Source organism: Narcine bancroftii, chromosome 6 (assembly GCF_036971445.1).
Source record: "Narcine bancroftii isolate sNarBan1 chromosome 6, sNarBan1.hap1, whole genome shotgun sequence".
In the NCBI taxonomy this organism is placed as follows: domain Eukaryota; kingdom Metazoa; phylum Chordata; class Chondrichthyes; order Torpediniformes; family Narcinidae; genus Narcine; species Narcine bancroftii.
Window position 1 is genome coordinate 51,740,451 of NC_091474.1, and position 16,702 is coordinate 51,757,152.

At 43.1% G+C, this 16,702-nt stretch overlaps 1 protein-coding gene across 2 annotated transcripts in view; it reads left to right on the plus strand.

Moving 5' to 3' along the window:
* The first annotated feature begins 1,741 nt into the window (after positions 1-1,741).
* mybbp1a (MYB binding protein (P160) 1a) overlaps positions 1,742-16,702 on the plus strand; it is a 179,272-nt gene continuing 164,311 nt past the window's right edge. For both annotated transcript variants that reach the window (XR_011340085.1, XM_069884983.1), the window contains exon 1: positions 1,742-1,835. Coding sequence is in view for 1 of the 2 variants with exons in the window: in XM_069884983.1 (XP_069741084.1) it covers positions 1,764-1,835 (72 nt within the window). In the remaining variant the exon portion in view is untranslated. The remainder of the gene's footprint in view (positions 1,836-16,702) is intronic.

Here is a 16,702-nt window from a genome sequence, read left to right on the forward strand (position 1 = left end):
AAGTAGGGGAGGGGTTAATGGTAAAGGAGAAGGGAAGAGAAGGGGAAAGTAAGTACTTTGTTGTGTAAGAAAACACAACAAAATTTTAAAATCGTGACCATGGTACCGTACTCAAATTCAACATACAAGAACATATAAAAACAATTTTTAAAAAAGTACCATTAAAACAATACAAAAATACACTAATTGGCAGAGTTTAATTCTCAGATGACTCTGGGGTAAAAACTGTTCTTGAGTCTGTTTGTCTATGAGTTAATGGATCTGTATAGTTTACTCAAGGGCAATAGGTCAAATAAATGATGTCCCAGGTGAGTAGAATCCTTAAAGATATTAGCTGCCTTCCCGATATAGTGAAATTGAAATAAATCCTCCAAAGAGGACAAGGAGGCGCCACGTGATCTTCTGGGCCTTTGTAGCGGCAGCTCCACTGCTCCTGAAAGAACACACACAACCAGACGGGTTGAGCTCAGTGAGCAGACTCGTTTATTGCAGGCTGCTGGGATTTACTTATACTCCCAGCCCGTACCTGGTTGAGAACCGCGCTGGAGGGTGCTGACGTCACCTGGGCGTCATGTGGTCCCCCAGCACGGGCTTCTGAGCCCCGTGCTGATGGTAGAGGAAGGGAACACCCCCGATGGCGCCAGTTCGCCTGCCTAGTGGTGAGCCATTACACCTTATTGATAACCCTCTGAAGATCCCTCTTATCTGCTACTGTACAGCTAGCAAACCAGAATGCAGTGTCAGCATGCTTTCAATAGAGCGGTGATAGAAGGACATCAATAACTTCTCCTGGCAATTGATTTTCCTAAGGATTCTCAGGAAATGGAGACATTGATGTGCTTTCTTGACTATAGCAAAGATCCTCTGCCAAATAAGTTCCCAGAAACTTAAAACTTGTGACCCTTTCCACACAGTTCCTATTAATATACAATGGAGCTGGGGCCATATTGTTCCTCTTTAAATCCATTATGAGCTTTCTCGTCTTCAAGGAATTTGATACCAGATTGTTTTCTGAGCACCACAAGGACAGTCTGGACTTCATCCCTTTAGGAGAGAGGAGGGAGGAAGACTTTAAGATGGACAGGGAGAGGAGAGTGTGGGGAGTTCGGGATAGGCAGGTGGTGGAGGGGTGGGGACTTCGGATCGGGCAGGAGAGAGGGTGTAGTTTGGGAGGGTGGGGGACTGGGAAGGGATGGGGGTTTGGGAGGGTGGGGGACAGGGAAGGGATGGGGGTTTGGGGCAGATGGATTTAGGGACAGGAGAGGGATTTTCAGGTCAGATGGGGGAAAGGGGGAGTTCAGGCCAGATGGGGGGGTGATTTTAGACAGATGGGGTGGGGGGAGTTCAGAATAGATGGGGGTGGGGCGGGGGGGCCAGAACAGATGGGTGTTGCAGGGGGAGTTCGGGACTGATAGGGGGGCAATGGGAATGGATGAGGTGGGGAGAGCTGGAACAGAGAGAGTGGTGCAGGGGAGTTCAGGATTGACAGAGGGCAGTGGGAATAGATGGGGTGGGGCAGGGGTCTGGAACAGATGGAGTGGTAGAAAGTTCGGAATGGATTGATGGGGCAGTGGGAATGGATAGGAGTGGGAATGGGTCAGGATGGGGGGTGGGATGTGTTGGAACGGAGGAAGGGTGAGGGGGTTGGACCATACGCCCTTTTGGATTTGAATACCACAAGTGTAGATTATTTGTTGGCCCACTGCAAAAATTGAAATAACACTTGACTCTGTTTCCAGGGTGATGAGCTTCAGTATACAATTATGCGACTTATTGAGGGACTGGCAGCAACTCGTGAAGCAGCTCGTCCTGGCTTCAGTTTGGCTCTGGCACAGGTTAGATGCTATGTTTAACACAGACAATGGATAGAGGATAACATTAACCTGAAATTACTTTTCATTTTGCTATTGTTGGTATAATGTTGGATGCCAAATCCATACTCTTAGTATATTTTAGTTCTCTTCTTTTAGTTTCCAACAATAACTACAGGCACCATGTTTGGTGTAGCGGTTAGTACAACACTAGCAATAAGGACCATGGTTCAAATCAGACACTTCTTTTCTTTCTTTGGCTTGGCTTCGCGGATGAAGATTTATGGAGGGGTAATGTCCACGTCAGCTGCAGGCTCGTTTTTGGCTGACAAGTCCGATGCGGGACAGGCGGACACGGTTGCAGTGATTGCAAGGGAAAATTGGTGGGTTGGGGTTGGGTGTTGGGTTTTTCCTCCTTTGTCTTTTGTCAGTGAGGTGGGCTCTGCGGTCTTCTTCAAAGGAGGTTGCTGCCCGCCGAACTGTGAGGCGCCAAGATGCATGGTTTGAGGCGATATCAGCCCACTGCATGTTTTCCCCGTGTCTGCGTGCATTTCCTCTGGGCGCTCTGGTTTCTTCCCATGTTATAAACGTATGGGGTTGTAGATTAATTAGGGTATTTGGGTGACATGGACTTATGGGCTACAAGGACCTGTTACCGTGCTGTATGTCTAAATTTAAAAAAATCACCAATGCAGTCCTTTCACAGGCTAGGAGAATTTGTAATGAGAATAGGAAATGGCAGAGGAATTAAACACTTATTTTAATGGAGATGCAAATCTTGCTAGAAATAAGAGAATCAAAAGCCTTTTGAGAATGAAGGCTCATACTAGCCAAATAATAGCATTGGGGAAATTAGTGAGCTTGAAACCCACTTAGTTCCAAGTATCTGTTCATCTACCTTTTGTTTAAAAATTTTTTTATTTTTCACACTATAAACCACATTGATCAAGATATGTACATTTTCCTTTTCAAATATATACAGTGTTGTTTTCTGCCCCCCTCCCTCTTCCCATCCCACCCTCCCTACCTCCCTAAGTACAGAATCTAAGATACATTAAACCAGTCAAACAATGTTTTCACTCAATAAAAATAAACAAGAAATTCCACTGAGTCAATTCTTTTCATTTCCTTCTCCTTCTGTCATTTTAGGTGGTAGATGTCCCTGGTAGGTTTTCTCTATTGTGTTTCATGTATGGCTCCCATATTTGTTCAAATATTGTAATATTATTTCTTAAATTATGTTATTTTTTCTAATGGAATACATTTATTCATTTCTATATACCATTGTTGTATTCTCAAGTTATCTTCTAATTTCCAGGCTGACATAATACATTTTTTTGCTACGGCTAACAAATCTTTTTTGTGCACCATCCAAATCAAGTCCAAATTCTTTGTTTTTTATGTTACTTAGGAGGAAGATCTCTGGGTTTTTTTTGGTATATTGCTTTCTGTAATTTTATTTAATATCTGGTTTAGATCTTCCCAAAATTTTTTCACTTTTTCACACGTCCAGGTTGCATGAATTGTTATTCCCATTTCTTTTTTACAATGAAAACATCTGTCAGATACTGTTAGGTCAAATTTATTTAACTTTTGAGGTGTAATGTATAGCCTGTGTATCCAGTTATATTGTATCATACATAACCTCGTGTTTATTGTATTTCTCATAGTTCCAGAGCATAACTTCTCCCATGTTTCCTTCTTTATCTTTATGTTTAAATCTTGTTCCCATTTTTGTTTAGTTTTATCATTTGTTTCCTCATTCTCCTTTTCTTGCAGTTTAATATACATATTTGTTATAAATTTTTTGATTATCATTGTATCTGTAATCACATATTCAAAATTACTTCCCTCTGGTAACCTCAGACTGCTTCCCAATTTGTCCTTCAAGTAGGATTTCAGTTGGTAGTTTGCCAACACTGTATCTTGAGTTATATTATATTGTTCAAAGGATAGTAATTTATTTCCTGAAAAACAATTTTCTATTCTTTTGATCCCTTTTTTCTCCCATTCTCTAAAGCAGGGGTGTCAAACTCAAATTCACGGAGGGCCAAAATTAAAAACTTGGACTAAGTCGAGGGCCGAACTAAATATTTATTGAAAATTTTCAACAACATCTGCATGTTTTCTCTTCTTTCAATATATGTAATGTTAAACTTTAGGATATAACTTTAGGAGGATAATGTTACAGGTCAGGAGTAGGTAGCTCAAGTTCACCCTTTGCTTGACCTGAGGGAAACCTATTTGGTCCCTGTGGAGATGTAGTCAGCATTCACAGGCTGTGTCCATTTTGGCCTGCATCAGGACTCCACATTTCCTGCTCACTCCTCAGGCTCTAGGCCTCTATTCACCCTCGACCCACCATCCCTCTACCTGACCAGTCCTTTACCCAACCTCTACTCATAGTTCCAGAGCATAACTTCACTCACTCTGCCTCTACCCACCCCATCCTATACACGCCCCTCTACTGCCTCTCCCCTCAACCTGTTCCTCCCTCTACCCGTCTCTCACCCTCTAATCACCCCTCCCCTACTCGTCCTGCCCCTCCCCTTTACCTCTTCCCTATCCACCCCTCCTTCTACTCATCCCTCCCTCTAACTGCCCCTCACACCACCATAACTTCCCCTGCCCATTACTCCTCACCTACACCCTCTGCCCACCCCTGCTTACCCACCCACTCAGGCCCAGCGCGCTGCCGATCAGCCTTTGCGGACAGCCACCATCTCTCTCTTCACATGCAGGGCCGAACCAGCCGTCCCTAGGGTCCGCGCGGGTGCAAGCGCTGAAGGCCGTGGCGACCGGGAGAAGTGCGCTTGCGCTGTGGAAGGGCCATCCGGTGCCAGTCGCGCGGGGCTCGCACTGCCCGGGGGCCTTGCGCAGCCTGCCATGTCCGTCGCGCCGACAGGAAATCACAGGCGCTCGCTCATCCGCCGCACCGCTCGACAGGTGGGAGAAGTGACTGGTTGTGCGGGGAGCCTTCCAACTGGCTTGCCGGCTGATGACATCGACAGACTTCTCGTGTTACAATTTCTTGTGTTACAATGGGGAAGGATGTGCAATGAAGGGGGAGGATGGTGGGGGTGACATTACCAAAAAACAGCATCGGCTCTCGCTGCAGGGCGGGCCACCTCTAATACATTTTTGAAATGATCTTGCGGGCCAAATTATATTTGGCCCGCGGGCCAGAGTTTGACATGTGTGCTCTAAAGGAAAGGTTATCTATTGTAAAAAGGATTAACTGATTTTGCGTCAGTATTAGTTTTGGTAATTGGTAATTTGTTTTATTCCTTTCTACATGAATCTTCTTCCAAATATTGAGCAGATGATGTAATACTGGAGAATTCTTCATCCCATTTATATAATATATGTTCAGGTATCTTCTCCCATATTTTATCTAGTTCTAATCTAGTCCAATCTGGCTTTTCCCTTGTTTGATAAAAATCTGATAGGTATCTTAATTGTGCAGCTCTATAATAATTTTTAAAGTTTGGCAGTTGTAAGCCTCCTTGTTTATACCATTCTGTTAATTTATCTAATGCTATCCTCGGTTTCCCCCCTTTCCATAAAAATTTCCATATTATTTTCTTTAACTCCTTGAAGAATTTCTCCTTCAAGTGTATTGGCAATGCCTGAAATAGGTATTGTATCCTTGGGAAAATGTTCATTTTAATACAGTTTATCCTTCCTATTAGTGTTAGTGGTAAGTCTTTCCAATGCTCTAAGTCGTCCTGTAATTTTTTCATTAGTAGATAATAATTGAGTTTATATAGATGGCCGAGGTTTTTATTTATTTGTATACCTAGGTATCGTATTGCTTGCATTTGCCATCTGAATGGTGATTCTTTTCTTAAATTTTGAGAAATCCGCATTATTCATTGGCATTGCTACACTTTTATTTGCGTTGATCTTGTACCCCGATACTTCTCCATATTCCTTCAATTTCCTATGTAATTCTTTTATTGATATTTCTGGTTCTGTTAAGTATACTATTACGTCATCTGCAAATAAACTGATTTTATATTCCTTGTCTTATTTTTATCCCTTTTATTTTCTGTTCTTATCAATTCTGCTAGTGGTTCTATAGCTAACGCGAACAATAAGGGTGATAGTGGGCATCCCTGCCTTGTTGATCTGCTTAAGTTAAATTGCTTTGATATATATCCATTTACTGTCACTTTCGCCAATGGCCCCTTATATAATGCTTTAATCCAATTAATTTACTTCTCTGGTAAACTGAATTTTTGCAATACTTTGAATAAATAATTCCATTCTACTCTGTCAAAGGCCTTCTCTGCGTCTAAAGCAACTGCTACTGTTGGAGCTTTATTCCCTTCTACTGCATGAATTAAGTTAATAAATATACAAATATTGCCTGTTGTTCGTCTTTTTTTAATAAATCCAGTTTGGTCTAGATTTACTATTTTAGGTACATAGTCGGCTAATATGTTTGCTAATAGTTTATCTTATAATCTGTGTTAAGTAAAGATATTGGTCTATATGACGCTGGTGCGAGTGGATCTTTCCCTGTCTTTGATATTACTGTAATTATTGCTGTTTTGCATGAATCTGGTAAGCTTTGTGTTTTATCAGTCTGGTTGATTACTTTCAGGAGGGGAGGAATTAATAAATCTTTAAATGTTTTATAGAATTCTATTGGGAATCCATCCTCTCCTGGTGTTTTATTATTTGGTAGTTTTTTTATTATCTCTTGTATTTCTACTATTTCAAATGGTTCTGTTAATTTATTTTGTTCCTCTATTTGTAATTTTGGTAGTTCAATTTTAGTTAAAAATTCATCTATTTTGTCTTCTTTCCCTTCGTTTTCAGTTTGGTATAATTGTTCGTAGAATTCTCTGAAGTTTTCATTAATCTCTGTTGGATTATATGTGATTTGTTTGTCTTTTTTCCTTGTTGCCAATACCATTCTCTTAGTTTGTTCTGTCTTAAGCTGCCATGCTAGAATTTTGAGCGTTTTTTCTCCTAGTTCATAATATTTCTGTTTTGTTTTCATTATGTTCTTCTCCACCTTGTATGTTTGTAGTGTTTCATATTTTATTTTTTTATCTGCCAATTCTCTTCTTTTAGTTGTGTCTTCCTTCATTTCACTAAATTCTTGTAATTGCCATTCTTTTACTGATTCCATATATTCTTTAAAAAAAATATCCATTGTCTTGCCATTCCCTTCTTTTTCCATTTCTCTATGTTCTTCTTCTTCTTCCTCTGGGTTGGTCATCTGTTGTTTCCTTGTTTTCTTTTTACTCTTCTTTCTTGTTCTCGTTGTTTTCTATGTTCTCTTCCTGTTGTTGTGTTGCAGCTGTCATCCTCAGCTGTGGAGATCGACTCCTCAGCTGGTCCCCCCTCCTGTCAGTGTTTTTTTTTCATGTGCATTGCGCACTTTTACTTGGCTCCGTGAGCCATTTTTGTAGTCCCGAGCTCGGGACTTCCACTGTCCTTAGGGAGCGGGCTTCTCTCTCCGCGGCGTGCTTCGAACAGGTAAGGCCTTCACCTTCTTCTTCCGACGTTCTTTCTTCTTCTCTTCTTCCCGTTGCTTTCGACTTTTCTTTCTTCGCTGCCATTTTCTTCCCACCTTTACTTTCACTTTGTTTTAATTTTTATTCTTGTACCTTTGTGTTTTGTGTATTTTTTTTTAAACTTTTCCGGAGAGGGCTGGAGTTCCCTGACCGGCCACTACTCCATCACGTGACTCCTCTGTTCATCTACCTCACAGAAATTGATAGAGGTGTGTTTGGAGATGGTGATACCCTGGTTGTCATTTCTGAAGGTTCTGTAGATTGTGGAATTATTCTTGTGGACAGGAGGGTAGCAGGTGTGACCCCACTATTCAAGAGGGAGAAAAAAAACTGGCAGCTACTTCTCTCTGGAACCATAATGTAATAAAAATACCTTGAAATAAATAGTAGGATTGAGTAGAATTGGAATGCATAAAGCGGGCATGTGTGGCACTGTGGGCAGCTGGAGAAAAACAGTCACCACACCAAAGATCGTTAACAACTGTTTATTCAAATTCAGCGCGCGCCCCTTTAAGGGCAGCTCAAGCTCAGTCACCAGGTGCGTGGTGATGTCACCCAGAACGCACACTGGAAAGGAGGCTGAAGTCGGAGAGAACCCCTGACAATGACATCTCCCCAAGGCTGCCCCGCCACATGGCGATACACGCGGGGCTAGTTCGCCATGAGGATAGGCGCCGCCACAACCCCCCCCCCCCCCAGAACCAGCTACGCGTCCTACCGCTTTGACCGTCGGCCCTGGCGCTTGGGCACGGCCATCTGCACCTGCTGGGATAAGTCCAAATGAGTGGCTTTTAAGCGGTCCAGAGTAAAGAGTTCCTCCTTCCCACCCGCATCTAAGGTGAAAGTTCCACCCGACTGCTGGAGAACCTTATATGCACCTTCATATGGGCGCTGCAACGGGGCCCCCTGTGGTTCTCTCTGGACAAATACAAATTGCACCACATCCAGTTCTTTGAGTCAATGGGATGGTCGGGTACCGTGGTGTGATGGGGGAGGTGGGATTAGGTTGGCCAGTCGAGCCGTTCACCTTCCTCATGGGCTGAAAAATTCACCCGGCAGGGAGAGTGGCACGCTGTAAACCATCTCTGCTGACGAAGCTGGCAAGTCCTCCTTGGGCACTGTTCTGATCCCATGGAGGACTCAGGGCAACTCGTCTACCCAGTCCGAGCCGGAAAGCCTTGACATCAGAGCAGACTTCAAGTGCCAATGGAACCTCTCTACCAACCCGTTAGACTGTGGGTGGTAGGCCGTGGTGTGGTGAAGTATTATCCCTAAAAGCCTCGCCAACTAAGTCCATAGTGTGGAGGTAAACGGAACACCTTCTGTCGCTTGTGATGTGCACCGGCACGCCAAAACGAGCGATCCACTGGCTGACCAGGGCTCTGGCACACGTCTCCGCTGATGCCTCGCGGACCACGATGGCTTCCGGCCATCTCGTTGCTTGTCCACTATAGTCAACAGGTCGCGTGACTCTCTGGACACCAGCAAGGGGCCCACGACATCCACATGGATATGCTGGAACCTCCGGGTTGCCGAGTCGAAATGAATTTTAGACACCTGGCACCTGATGCAGTTGTGGGCTAACGCCGCCACCTCTTTCTTGAGTCCATGCCAGACGAATCGTTGAGCCACCATCCTCACGGTTGCCTTTATTGAGGGGTGGGCGAGATAGTGGACGGAGGTGACAACCCTTGCCCTCCATTCGTGTGGAACTACCGGGCGTGGTGAGCCAGTGGAAGTGTCGCAGAGCAGCGGCTGGGCAGAGTCAGGAAGCTGGATATCCTCGAGGTGCAGACCTGAGATGGCGGTCCAGAGAGCTTGTATTTTGGTGTCGTGCTATTGGGCCTGCGCTAATCACGCATAGTCTAGGTCGGGAGCTAACGTGTTGATGGCCGGGCGGGAGAGCGCATCCTTGACCACATTGTCCTTGCCTGCCCTGTACAGGATGTCCGTGGTGTATTCGGACATGTAGGAAAGGTGGCGCTGTTGCCTGGCCAACCACGGGTCCTTGGCCATAGCCAGTGCTTAAGTGAAGGGCTTGTGATCAGTAAAAACAGTGAAGGTCTGACTTTCAAGAAATAACGTAAGTGGCGGTTGGCCAGGTACAGTGCCAGGAACTCCCGGTTGAATGCACTGTATTTAATTCCGGTGTCTGCAACAGCTTACCGACAAAGGCCAGTGGGTGCCATTGCCCGTCCAGCCACTGTTCCAGTACTTCCCCCGACTGCCATAGCGCCGTGTGTGCTTCCGGGCGCGGGTGTAGCAGTAGTGTCGCCTCGGCGAGGGCCTGTTTTGTCGCAGTGAAGGCCTCGTCCGCCTCCTCCGACCAGGCCAGGGTCTTCTCTTTTGCCCCGATCAATGTGAATAGAGGATGCATGGTGTGGGCGGCGTTGGGGAAGAATCTGTGATAGAAATTTACCATCCCCACAAATTCTTGTAGGCCTTTAAGGGTGGAGGGTTTGGGGAAATGCTGGACGGCTGGCACTTTCTCCAGTGCCGGAGCTGTCCCAGATGCTGAGATGATGTGCCTCAGGAACTGCAGTTGTTTCCCGAACTGGCATTTGGCCTTGTTGACCGTAAGGCCGAACTCTGCCAGACAGGGTACGGAGATGGGCTTTGTGCTCTTCGTGGCTGCGGCTGGCCACCAGGATGTCATCCAAGTAGATAAAGACAAAGTCCAAATCCCTACCCACCGCGTCCATGAGGCGCTGGAACGTCTGGGCTGCGTTCTTCAACCCAAACAGCATCTAGAGGAACTCGGATAAGCAGAAAAGGATGATAATGGTGATCTTTCCAACGTCGTTGGGGTGTACCGGGATCTGGTGGTATCCCCGCACCAAATCGACTTTAGAAAAGAACCACACGCCATGGAGGTTGGCCGTGAAACCCTGGATATGGGGGACCGGGTACCTGTCTGGAGTCGTGGCATTGTTCAATCGCCTGTAGTCTCCGTAGGGCCTCCAACCGAGAGATGACTTCGGGACCATGTGCAGAGGTGCCGACCAGGCACTGTCCTACCTCCGGACGATGCCCAACTCCTGGAGCCTGGAGAATTCCTCCTTTGCCTGCTTCAGTTCTCCGGTGACAGCCATCTAGCTCTGGCGTGCAACAGTACCTTGTGTGGAGATGTGCTGGAAAACTCCGTGTCAGGGGAAAGCGATATTGAAACATGGCTCCAGGATGGCTGAAAACTCGCTGAGGATCGAGGCGCACTCGTTCCTGGCAGCGGCTACTGTGGTAATTCTGGGTCTGTTGTCATCCGCCGTGCCCAGTCGTACGCCGTGCCCACCGAGGCCAGCACAAACTTCCATGTGAACTTTTATTCCCCGATCTGTATCTGCGCCCTACAGGTGCCATAGGTCTTGATTCCAGAGCCGTAGGCGGCCCGGAGGATTGGACCGGGGGCCTGGGTATGAGTTTCCAGCACTGTCGGGTGGAGGGCGCTCAGCTCAGCCCCTGTGTCCACCAGGAACTTGTGGCCTGTGGATTTGTCTGTGATGTAAAGGAGGCTGTTAACGTGGCCAACCGTCACAGCCATCAACGGCGGTTGGCCTGGCCGTATCTCTGAAAATTGCAGGGTTGGCGGCACTTGTGGGCTTGCCAGCGCTAGCGTTAAAAGCACCATGTTGACTGGGTTTCCTCTGGCTTGTGCTTGGAAACCTCGTTTTTCTGCTTTGTGTGCCAGAAGGCATCTGCCCGGGCTGCAGCCTTACGGAGGTCAGTGAAATCTTCTTCAGACAAATGTAGTCGGATATCTTTTGGCATTTGTTCCAGAAAAATCTGGCGGAAGAGGAAACCCAGCTCATGATCCTCTGCCAGAGCCAGCATCTCATCCATGAGGGCTGAAGGGCTGCGATCCCCCAACCTGTCCAGATGTAAGAGCCTGAAAGTACGCTGCTGGGGAGTAAGGTCAAACTTCCCCAGGAGCAGGTTTTTGAGGGCGGTAGACTTGCCTACTGCTGGTGATCGATGAATGAGGTCGTCCAACCTTGCTTCCGTCTCCTGATCCAGCACGCACATGACGTGGTAGAATTTCGTGGCGTCGGCTGAGATGTTACGCAGGTGAAATTGTGCCTCCGCCTGCCTGAACCACGTTTGTGGACGACGGGGCCAGAAAGGGGGAAGCTTGAGGGCTATGGCTTTTACCTCGGCTGCGTTCATCGTTAACTGGGTCCAGATAGACATTGGGCCCCGTTGGGGTCAACACTGTGGCACTGTGAGCAGCTGGAGAAAAACGCAGTTACCACACCAAAGATTGTTAACGACTATTTATTCAAATTCAGCACATGCCCCTTTAAGGGCAGCTTGAGCTCAGAAACCACTGTTACAAGATCAAACCATCAAAGAAGGCATATCACACAGGGGTAAAGATGAACAATTACTAACTTTAATTCAAAATCTCCCCTTTTATAACAATGCCCACTGGTTACTATGCAAATTTCTATAATGGTGTAAAACTATTAAATTCCCCAGCCTAAATATAACATATGCATTTTAAAGTCTAAGTTATATTTCCAACCAGCCCATAGAAAAACTTAGACACAAAACATACAAGACTCACAAAATTTCAATTTCAACCAAAGCAAAGATCATAAACAAAATTCAGTTTGTTTGGTAAACTGAAGCCAAAAGATCTTTTTTTAAAAACTTTATTTATTTGTTCAAAATACAGATAATAAATAACATATATAACAATAAACAAAGCATGAACGTTATATTTTATATATATTAAAAAAAAAGAAGAAAAAAGAAAAAATAAAGAAAAGTAAAGCATACATATTAAAATCTAGTCAATATAAATCAAAATGTAAATATTTGAATATAACAACCACCTATTAATAAAAAACTATAGTTATCCGTGAAACATATGTAATTTTTTCCATTATTAAACTATTTCATCTCATGCCATCTATTAATATCAATCATATTTGTATCTTTCCACATACTTGCAATACATTTTTTCGCTATAGATAGCGCTAAATACACAAAAACAAATTGAAGTTTATCTAGTCCCAAACCACATGAAAAAAAATTCCAACAACGTTACCACATCTAAAACACAAATCTGATTCCTAAAGATCATATTTTTTCAATTTTTCAGGTGTTAAATAAAATCATATCTCTACCGAACACGTTTTACCAAAGATCGAACTTGATAAAAATACGCTTACGCTTCATCGGACTGTTTAAACCCTGAACATTAAAAGTAGCAAACTTCAACTTTGACATATCCATTAATATTACTAAAAACTAATAATATCAATATATAAAGACTCAGATCAACATAAATAGGCCCTCCAATGGGAGAAAAAGAAACCACAAATTAAAGTCTAAATAAAATGAAAATAGAAAAAAAATAAAAAGAAACCCCCCCCCGCAAAAAAAAACAACTACCAAAAGGTAGTAATCCCTAAACAAAAGTTGGGTGTGGATCACCCACCAGTGGCTGATGACTAGTAGAACATAGAACAAATTTTCTGCCCACTATTTTTCTTTGTAATTTTCTTAACACTATCATTGACCTGAAAACTCACTGCACCATCTGATTTTTTACTTTCTCCTCCCAAAATTACTTTTCCTATTTTACTTTTCCTGGCCATTTCTTTATCTTCCCTACCCTTTTCCCTATCACTCAGGTTCCCATACCCCTGGCAAATTAGTTTAAACCTTGCCCCACTGCTGTACCAAACATACTTGCCAAAATGTTGACACCTTTTGGATTTAGGTGAAACCCGTCCCTCTTGTAAAGATCATGCCTTCCCCAAAAGAGATCCCAATGATCCAAGAAGCCAAATCCTTGCCTTATACACCAGCCCCTCAGCCACACGTTCATTTTCCTTATCCTTACATTCTTTTCATCACCTGCATTTGGAACAGGTAGTAATCCCGAGATCACCACCCTAGCGATCCTGTCTTTCAGCTTTTGTCCCATCTCACTGTAATCCCTTTTCATTACCTCCTCCCTTTTCTTGTCAAGTAATTTCATTGATGGTCGTTAAACTTTTATGAGAAGTATGAAATAAGATGTTCTACTCCATCACCATCCTTCTTCCGTAACAGTACAGCACCAATCGCTTCGTCACTGGTGTTCACGGCTTTTCAAAGTTAGGGGACACAAGTACAGGCTGATGGCATAAAATGGCCTTTAACTTCAGAAACACTTCCTGGCATGCATCTGATCAGATAAATTTTTCTTTCTTTCCAAGTAGTTTTGTTAATGGGAGTGCAATTTCTGCAAAGTTTTTACAAAATCTACGATAGTATCCAATCATACCTAGAAATCTCCGAAGAGCTTTCTTATTACTGGGGATAGGGAACACAGTGATAGCCAATATTTTTGCTCCAACCGGTCGGTGCCACCTGTCCCTGTCCTACCACATAACCCAGATAAATTACAGTGACATGCCCAAACTCACTCTTGTGTAAATTCACTGTGAGGTGTGCTTCCACCAGTCTCTGAAAAAACTGCTCTAAATCAAACATGTTTTTCCCATATATCTGTACTAATGACTAAATCATTGATATAGGCTCCTGTTTGCTCTAAACTCTGAATTACTGCATTAATCATTCTCTGAAATGTTGCAGGTGCTTTTTTTCATCCTGAAAGGCCTAACATTATACTCATACAATCCTGAAGGTGTAACAAATGCAGAAATCTCCCTGCCTTTCTCTATCAAAGGAACACACCAGTATCCTTTTAAGAGATCAATCTTTGTAGGAAACTTGGCCTTCCCCACCTTATCTATACAATCATCTATTTTGGGAATAGGGAACACATCACCATGTTTACCTTTCGATAATCTGTACAAAACCTAATTGAGCCATCTGGCTTAGGCACCAGAACACAGGGTGAACTCCGACTTGAACTTGATTTTCAGATGATGTAATTTTTGAACATATAATCTACCTCTTGATCCAACAATCTGCTCTTTTCCTGATTAACTCAGAAAGGATGCTGCTTAATAGGCTTAGCATCACTGACTTCCACATCATGACAAGCCACAGTTAGTTCTTCTTGGAACATCTCGGAATATATCCTTAAATGTCATAAGTAATGTCTTCACTTCTTCCCTTTCTGATTTAATCAAATGCATTAACGGTTTCTAAGTTTTGTAAAACTATGGAATTTTCCAGCCTGGGGCTTATCACTCTGTGCTCCATGATCTTCCATGAAACTTATCTACTCCTTACTTTCCTCTATAACTAGCACCTTGGTTGGAATCCTAGTCTCCGCTTCAATCATTTTCTCAAAGTAAGGTATAATCATGTTCACGACGATCAGGCGTCTCAATGACATAGGTGACCTGGTTAATTTTTGATTTCACCTTGTATGGTCCTGAAAACTGAGCTCTCAAAGGGTTTGACTGCATTGGAAACAAAACCAATACTTTTGTCGCCAGGTTCAATGTCCCTAATTTTTGCTTTTTGATCATACCGAATTTTCATTTTTCCCTGAGCAGTTTTTAAATTTTTCCTTGCCATCTCGCAAGCCTGATGTAATCTCTTTTTAAATTTGAAAACATAAACCAACAGATTTGATTGTATATCATTATGAATACACTGTTACTTCAACAATAGTAATGGACCCCTGATTTCATGACCAAACACCAACTCAAATGGACTAAAGCCAAGAGAATCCTGAGTTGCCTCTCTAATACCAAACAATAACAAATGGATTCCTTCATCCCAATCCTTATTATTTTCCATACAATAAGCCCTCATCATATTTTTCACAGTTAAATGGAACCTTTCCAAGGCCCCTTGACTTTTAGGATGATAGGCAGACGACACAATTTGATGGGCTCACAATTCATACACCACCTGTTGAAATATTCCAGACACAAAATTACTCCCTTGGTCCAATTGAATTTCCCTTGATAGGCCAAATAGTGTGAAAAATTTTAGCATAGCTTTCACAATCGTCTTTGCTTTAATGTTTCTCAGAGAAATAGCCTCTGGAAACCTTGAAGCTGTGCACATGTGTGTTAACAAATATTCATTTCCTGCTTTAGTTTTTGGCAATGGGCCAACACAATCCACTATCACTTTTGAGAAGGGCTCCCCGAAAGCAGGAATGGGTTGTAAAGGTGCCACTGGTGGTCTTTGATTAGGCTTACCCACCAGTTGACAAGTGTGACAGGTTCTACAAAAGTTCACAACATCTTTTCTTAATTTCGGCCAATAAAACTGTTTCCTTATATTTTCTACCATCATCTTCACTCCAAGATGACCTCCTAAAGGTGTACTATGAGCCAACTTTCATATTTCATTTCTGTAAGTTTTAGGAATTACACCTTGCCTTATTACCACCCAGTTTTCACTGACATGTATCACTTGTGGTCTCCACTTTCTCATTAATATTCCAACTTGAACAAAGTAACCTACTTGCACAGTTTCAATTTCTTGGTTAGACAGAATCTTATCTCATCCCAGCAAGATCAGGATCATGCTTTTGTCTAGCTATTAATTCTTCTCTTGACAACAGCAAAGCTGGATCCTTAGGTTGCTTGCCTCCACTACAGGATCAACACAGACTTCTCTACTTCTACCTTTTTTCTAGATATGGCTCTAGTAATGGCACATGCAGGGTATATTTCCAAATCCTTTTCGGACTCATAAACTTACTTGTGAGTTTCACCGCAGGTATGACTTTATCCTCTGCTAAATAATTTCCTAACGAAAGAGAAATTTCATCCACTGGCAGACTTGATCTTATCCCTATCGTAACCGGGCCATTAACTAAGTCTCATTTCATCCTAATCTATGCAAAGATATAGGCTCTGCTTCATCACCAATGCCTTTAAATAAATTCACATCTCCAGTATCGGTCTCCTCACCAAAATTCAAAACGTTGCTTAATACAAGCGATTGAGCTGCTCCAGTATCCCACAGGATTTTAACTAGCACTTGATTGGATCCTTTAACCGAAATGAAACCTTCAGTGATGAATGGTTTAAAAATATCCCTAACTTTCTCACTCTGAACACAGGGAGTTGGTACCACTCCTTTCTCTTCCTTTTCAAGACAATTTGCTATTATGTGACCTGGCTTCTTACAATAGTGACAAATAACACTCAAAAAACTTTCCTTCACCCATTTCTCTTCCTCTCTTCCTTTAACCTCACTTCTAGATTTTCTTTCTACTCTACTTGGATTATCAACAGTATTCCTTTGAAAGGTTTTCCCTGGTGTCCATTTAGGCTTGTGGGTAAAGGATATTCCTCTGCAAATTTAGCCATATCCTGCCAAGTTTTTATATTTTTCTCTGTCTAGTACACTTGAATATCATCAGGAACACAATTTTTAATCTCCTCAATCAGAATTATTTCCCTCAAAAAAATCAGTTATGTTCTACTTTAA